Below are 7,487 nucleotides of genomic sequence, written 5' to 3' on the forward strand. Positions count from 1 at the left end.
GGGGGGGGGCCAGTTTCTACACCCCTGGATCTCCGATAGGATGGAGACTAGTGGTTATATTGCTTTGACTCCTGGGAAACCAAAGAGACCTGGATTCAGATCCAGACTCTACTGCATATTAGCTGTGTGACCTTGGGAAAGGTGCTTTCCTTCTCTGAGCCTTAAGCGTTCATTTCTAGGAGATGGGGGTAATCCTAGTACATAGCGCACAGGATTATTGTGAGCATCCAATGACACATGAATGATGACTATAATAACAATAAAGTCTACCTTCATTTACCCCCTGCTTAACACAATTTCTTTGGCTCCCAGGACTCAGTTACCTCATTTTCCCCAAACCTCTGTGGTCACTCCTTTCTCAGCTCCCTTTGCTGGCTCTTGTCATCTCTCTGATTGTCTTTGAATACTGGACTAGCTCAGGCTTCAGCACTTCAACTAATTTTTTGGTTTGTTTCTGTCTCTGCTCATCCATCCAGATGCCATGACCCGCCCACCAGCCCAGACTCTCCCCTGAACTCTGACCTCATATATCATATCGCTAACATCCTAGATCAGGGGGTCAGCAAACTACGACCCACAGGCTGAACCCAGCCTGCCAAATCCAGAGAAGAATGGGTTTTACTTTTTTTTTTTTTTTTTTTTTTTGATTGAAAAGCTGTCAGAGAAGACTATCTCGTGGTACGTGAAAATGATATAAAATTCAAATGTCAGTGCCTGTAAAGGAAGTTTAATTGGAACCCAGCCACACTCATCCACTCACGCATCATCTCTGGCTATTTTAAGGAGTAGCAGCAACAGAGATCACACGCCCCACAAAGCCTAAGAAACTGTACGGCACTTTGTGAGTCCTTTCCTATACTGACTCCTGTCCTACACAGTATCTCGAATAGGCACCCTCAATTTATTTTTGTAATTTTGGGGGGTAAAGGCACCTCAATTTAACATGTCCAAAACTGAGCTCATGATAGCCCTCCTTATAATAAACTGGGTAAGAGAAAATAAAACAAATACAATAAAATACCAGCTGTTCCAGCAGATGAATCTCCCCCACCCCTACCCCACCACATTCTCTGGTGCTCAGGCCACAGCCTTAGAGCAGTGACTCTCAATTAGGGGCGATTTTATTCCTAGTCTGGAGACAGTTGACAATTTTGGTGTCCACACCGGTGGGTGCTGCTGGTGTTTAAAAGGTAGAGCCCAGGGATGCTGCTACACATCCTACAACACGCAGGACGCACCCCCCAACCCCAGCCCCACAGCCGCAACACGGAATTATCCATCCCCAAATGTCAACAGCGCTGAGTTTGGGAAACCCCGCTTTCGAGACACCCCGACACTTCTCTCTCATATCCTACAACTGCCCCATCAGCAATTCCTGCCCGCTGTAGCAGCAGAATATACTCACAGTTCAAACCCAAACTCTCAGCCCAGATAAGCCACCTCCCATTCTCCCTTTTCCTTTCCTCCTAAATACTCAACACAGCAGCAAGAGCGATGCCCTTAACCTTTAAGCCAGCTCCTGTCACTCCTCCCCTCCAGAGCAAATTACATTCCAGGACCTGGAAGTTCGTGTTTCCGCCTTGACTGCACCTCCTACCGTGTCCCTCCTCACCTCCTCTGCCTGGGCCACGCGGGCCTCTCCTGATGGTCAAACACAAGGCACATTCCCACTGCAGAGCCTAAGCAGTGTTTCTACAGCCTGAAGCATTTCCCTCCAGAAGCCACATGGCTCCATCTCTGGGTTCATTTAGCCTACCCCTCGGATGCCACCTGCTCAGTCCCCTTTATCTCCAATTTCTGCAGTTTCACACTCTTGCCCCTAACGCTTCCCATCCCCTCCCTTGCTCTTTTTCCTCCTTTGCACTCAGCTCTTACAGCCTAGATGTTGTATTTATTTTTCTCCCTTATTATCTGTCTCTCCTTCTAGAATATAAGACATATAAAAACAGGGGTCGGGCTTCCCTGGTGGCGCAGTGGTTGGGAGTCCGCCTGCCGATGCAGGGGACGCGGGTTCGTGCCCCGGTCCGGGAAGATCCCACCTGCCAGAACTCTTGAGTCCCAGCTGTTGCCGCACCGTGGCGCTAAGATCGTGGGCATTTGACTAGGGAATTTGAGATGGCATCCTCTGGTCATGTCAGATATGATTTGAAATGATCCGCTCTTTGGTCAGGGTTTTTGTCACTCATGGCCCCTTCTCTTGTTCTATGCCAACAACTGTGTCCTCCATTCAGAACAAACGCCACATGTGCACTGCTGTACACAGACACACACACACACACACACACACACACACACACACATCACACCTTCTTCCCCCCTTGACCCTGCTACTGTTCCTCTCAAACATGAAGGGAAGCGGGCTTCCCTGGTGGCGCAGTGGTTGAGAGTCCGCCTGCCGATGCAGGGGACGCGGGTTCGTGCCCCGGTCCGGGAAGATCCCACATGCCGCGGAGCGGCTGGGCCCGTGAGCCATGGCCGCTGAGCCTGCGCGTCCGGAGCCTGTGCTCCGCGACGGGAGAGGCCACAGCAGTGAGAGGCCTGCGTACCGCAAACAAACAAACAAACAAAAAGGGTAACCAACAAGGACCTACTGTAAAGCACAGAGAACTCTGCTCAATGTTGTGTGGCAGCCTGGATGGGAGGGGAGTCTGGGGGAGAATGGATACATGGATATGTACGGCTGAGTTGCTTTGCTGTGCACCTGAAACTATCACAACATTGTTAATTAGCTATACTCCAACATAAAATAAAAAGTTAAAAAAAAAACAAACAGGTTTCTTTGCTGTTGGTTTTTTTTCTCCTTCCACTTCCATAGCTCCAGAATCAAGAACAGTGCCTGGCACATAGTATAAACTCAATAAATAGTGGTTGTTGAGGAGGGGATGAATACATGGAATGATTACTATTTGCTGTACACTGTCCAGCAGTGTATAATGAGAAACTGGGTGTCAAATTATAACATAATGAGAAAATTGGATGGGTGTGAGGCAATAGCGACCAGAGGTGACGGGAGAAAGGGAGACCCTCGTGCCTGATCTGAGGAAGCAGCTGCTACTCGGATGCAGCCAACCGTGGCCACTGCAGGATACTGGCCCCGTGTTGTCAGATCTTCCACTAGTTCAAAAGAAGCTGGAAATCGGATTTTCAATGTGCAATCTCCCTATTTTTAAATGTTGGCAACTGATTCAGATTTTGGTTTCAGTTTTAAACACTCCACACACCAGACAAAGCATATCTGCAAATCCCATCCATCAGACCTGAGTTCTCTTGGCTCTTCCCCAGTCACAGCTGGGTTACCTTGGGCAAGTAGCTTAACATCTCTGAGCCTCGGTTTCCTCATGCTCAACAGGAGGGTGGTGCCCTGCCGCCCCCCCCCCCCCCCCTATTAAATGAGACAATAACATTCCTTGCACATCAAGAGTGCCCAGCAAGGGACTTCCCTGGTGGCACAGCAGCTAAGGGTCCACCTGCCAATGCAGGGGATGCGGGTTCGAGCCCTGGTCCGGGAGGATTCCCACATGCCGCTGAGCAACTAAGTCCCTTCGCCACAACTACTGAGCCTGAGCTCTAGAGCCCGTGAGCCACAATTACTGAGCCCTCGTGCCACAACTACTGAAGCCCGCGCGCCTAGAGCCCGTGCTCCGCAACAAGAGAAGCCACCTCAATGAGAAGCCCGCGCACCGCAACCAAGAGTAGCCCCCGCTCGCCGCACCTAGAGAAAGCTTGCGCGCAGCAATGAAGACCCAACACAGCCAAAAATTAAAAAGAAAAAAGAGTGCCCAGCAAAATGGAGGAGGAAAAGATGGGGAAAAGAGAGGGATAAAAAGAGAAGTGAAGGGATTTTGATCTTTTTGGCCCTGGAGAGGGAAATTGGGGATTGGCCGGTCCCACTCCTTCATGTTGCAGACCAGGGCCCTGAGGCTTGGGCAGGTGACAAGATAGCGATCACACAGGGGTAGAGATGCACAGGAGGACTGGGACCCGGGTGTCCTGCTCCCCGGCCCATCACTTCCACCCTATGTGGAAAGAAATGGCAAAGCTGAGAGCAAAACCAAACCAACAGAGGAGCTGCTAAGAGGAGGAGGCCTGGCGTGGGGGGTGGGGGGCCGAGGGAGCTAGCTGGGAGGGAGACCGCAAGAGGGGAGTAGGACCAAGCAAAGAGCAAAGACGGACATTAGAAGAGGTGGTGGCCTCAGCGCCGAGAAACAGGGCCTGGAAGGGGGAGGCCAAAGGGAGGATGGATGGAGAGAAGATGAGGCAGAAGCATCTAACGACCAAGGAGGACGGGGACCCACGGCCGGGGCTGGGAGGCCTGATGGGGAGAGGCGGGCAGACAAGATCCACCGGAGGACAAGCCACAGAGAGGAAAGAGGAGAGGGCCGTGAGTTACGGGCAGTTAGGGCAGGATGTTTTAGGAGAGAAACAGCCAAAGTGAGGCCAAAGGGACAGAGGAGATGGGGAAGCCGCTGTGACTGGGTCCATAAGAGGTAGGGGCGCTCAGAGGGCAGAGGTAGGACGTGGGGGAGAGAAGATGCAAAGGGCAAAAGGAGGAGGGGGGCCCAGCTCCAGGGTGAGCGGGAAGCGGGGAGGCAAAGCAGAGCCTGCCAGTGCTGGGATCGAGGCAGAGGGAGCCCCTCGCGCAGGGAGGCCAGGCACCCACAGGGGTGAGAGGGAGGGAGGGGCGCAGGCTTTCCCCACGAATGCAGGAAGGATAAGAGTAGGGGGGTCCCGAGCGGAGGGGGCGCAGGACGTGCCGAGGGACGGAGAGGCGTCAGTGGGGAGGGTCGAGGCGAGGGGGGCGGGATTCAGAGGAGGGTCGGCACGCAGAGAAGAGTGGGACGGACGGACGGACGGACGGACGGACGGACGGACGGGGAAGGTGGGTGGGCAGGCGTGGCATGGAGCCCAGGAGCAGGCGCGGGGCCGCGGTGCGGACCACAGGAAGCGGGAGGTTCCGGGAGGAAGCCCGGCCGGCCGCGGGCGGGGCGAGGGCCGCGAGGCCGGGGCGGCCCAGCCTACCTTCCAGGCAGCAGATCCTCCAGAGGCCCGAGTGCGTGAGCCCGCCGGGGTCTTTCTTCTCCGAGGAGCCGCTGCCCCCGCGGCGGGGCCCGTCGTCGCCAGCCGTCAGGTTGGTGGTGTTGCAGATGAAGGCGCGCGCGTACAGCCAGTAGTCCGTGCTGATGGCGATGGTCATGAGGCCGAAGGCCGCGAAGGCGCCCACCGTGGTGAGCAACACCTGCACCCCCTTCTCGCACCAGAGGCCCCTCTCGTCGTTCCAGCGCTTCAGCGACTCCAGTTTGACCACGGGCAGCCGGGGGGCCGTGGGCCACCACCGGGGCAGCGGGGGCGGGGCCGTGCCGGCGGCTGGGGGGGGTCACAGCACAGGCAGAAGGGGGGGGCCCGGGGCCAGGGGCTGGGGAGGGGCCGGCGAGGAGGAGGCTGAGGCCGGGGACGGGGTCAGAAGGCAGCCATGGTCGCCAGCTGGTGGAGGGCAGGGAGTGAGATAAAGGATTAGACAGGAGCGCTCACCTCCCTGGATACCCCTTTACCTGCACCCCAGCCCCCCAAAGAAACCCTATTCTTTCCTCGGTCGAAGAAACTCCTTCCACTCTGCTTGCCACTGCCACTTCTCTGGAAAACAATCTCCCTGTGTCCAAGAAATTCTTCCTACTAATCCCACTCTGAGGCGTAACCTCGGCATCCCTGAGTGCCGTAGGGCAGGCCTCCAGGCCCCTCCAGCTCCGCCCCCCCCCCCCCCCCCCCCCCCCCCCCCCCCTCACCGTCCTCCCCACAGGGAAAGCGTCCCTCACTCCAGCCCCCAGTGCCTCTTCCTCCCCAGGAACCCCTGTCCTGTTCCTCATTTCTTATAAAATGTTCTCATAAGGTTCCACCCACTCCCTACCTTCCCCTGCAAGGCCCACTTCACCTACTATGGCCCCTACTTAGGAAAAATAAATCTCTCAATCTCTCCTCAGCTGAAAAAAACAAAAACAAAAACAACAAACACAACAAAACCCAGATCTTCCAAACTCATCCCCACAGTTTGCACAACTCAGAAAACCACACAGTTGTCATCAGTACCACCCCACCTCCACAGTCTCCTCTGCATGGCAACTCCTACCCCACTCAGAAGCCTATGTCTCTGGACCAGGGTTCTCAACCTTGGTGACACCTTGAAACCACCAGAGGATACTGATACTTGAGAAATTCCGATTTCATTGGTCTGGGGTGTGGCCCTGAGCATCTAGGTTTTTAAAACTTCCCCGGGGGATTCTTTCAAAGAATCCAACACCATTGGACCCCCTGGTTTAGAAGAATGCCCCCCCCATCTCCATCACATTCCCTCTAACCGCCCCACTTGTCTTCCTTGGACCACTCTCCCATCCCCTACTATGTCTTTAACTCAAGGAAAATACTCCACTCTTTCGTTTGCTTACAGGAGTCTTCCAAATCTGGTCCTCAGTATCTCTACAACTTAGACAAACTCATCATAGCCATCACTTTCTCCTCCATTAAGAAAAATTTCTTCCGTGAGTTGCAGGGCATTTTCTACTCACAGGAATCCCTTTCTCCAGACCCCAAATTCCTCTCCATTCAGAAATCTCCCAAGCTCTGACCTGTATATTCACTGTTGTGGAAGGAAATATCCCCACTCTACCCAGCATCCCCCCACCCCCTTCCTCTGCCCTTCCACCATCTCCCACGACCTCCAAATGTCCTCTCTGTAGCCCTTGTTATGGGGGTGAACCCCCCAATTCCAGATCTCCCCAGCTCACTTCGACCTCCCGATGCCTCTTGAACTTATAAGAACCTCCCCCACACACACCCTGACTTCTCTTACATCACAAAGAATCCCCTTCACTCTTGCCACCTTCCTCCACGTACTCTAGCTCCCAGCATCGCTTCTGCTCAGGAGAATCCCCTTCAGGTCTCCCTCAGACTTCCCTTCTTGGGAACACCCCCAGAATTCCCCCTTCTATTTCACCTGTGCAGGAACATACACCATACACTCAGTTTTCTTCCAAATTTCAAAAGACCCCCTCCATAGACAGTGCCCCTTAGAAAAATTTGATCCACAAGACCACAACTCTCTTTCAGTTGGGAATAATTTCCCACTCTGCAGCCACCAAGGGTCCATTCATTTTCCTCTCCCACAGCACCCCATCACCACGCCCCCTGCCCTGCCTTTTCTACCTTACCCCAACCCTCCTTCCAGGCATGCATCCCTTACCAGCTTCCACCACTCACTCTATCTATCCTGGACTTCTCCCCCCAAACCCCCATTCTAGTTAAGAGCCTGGAAGCCTTAGAGGAGGAAACAAACAAACAAACAAACAAACCTGATTCTGGGTCCCAGTACCAGGGTGACCTTGGCCTCTTCCGCCCCCATCAGCTGGCCCTCACTGGGTCTGCTCCAAGGAGGGGTGCTGGAAAGGTTGTCTATGGGGGGGGGGTCTCCATGGCAACTGGGCCTAGTGCCCCACACG

General features: G+C 54.2%; 1 protein-coding gene across 1 annotated transcript in view; it reads right to left on the minus strand.

Moving 5' to 3' along the window:
* The window catches only part of CACNG8 (calcium voltage-gated channel auxiliary subunit gamma 8), a 15,970-nt gene extending 8,746 nt beyond the window's left edge, over positions 1 to 7,224 (minus strand). Inside the window, exons 1-2 of the mRNA XM_007459035.1 lie at positions 7,200 to 7,224; positions 5,020 to 5,364 (exon numbers count right to left, since the gene is read on the minus strand). Coding sequence (XP_007459097.1) covers positions 5,020 to 5,364; positions 7,200 to 7,224 — 370 coding nt within the window. The remainder of the gene's footprint in view (positions 1 to 5,019; positions 5,365 to 7,199) is intronic.
* Positions 7,225 to 7,487: the final 263 nt, after the last annotated feature.

The sequence above is a fragment of the Lipotes vexillifer genome, unplaced genomic scaffold (genome assembly GCF_000442215.2).
Source record: "Lipotes vexillifer unplaced genomic scaffold, Lipotes_vexillifer_v1.1 scaffold1280, whole genome shotgun sequence".
Taxonomy (NCBI): domain Eukaryota; kingdom Metazoa; phylum Chordata; class Mammalia; order Artiodactyla; family Lipotidae; genus Lipotes; species Lipotes vexillifer.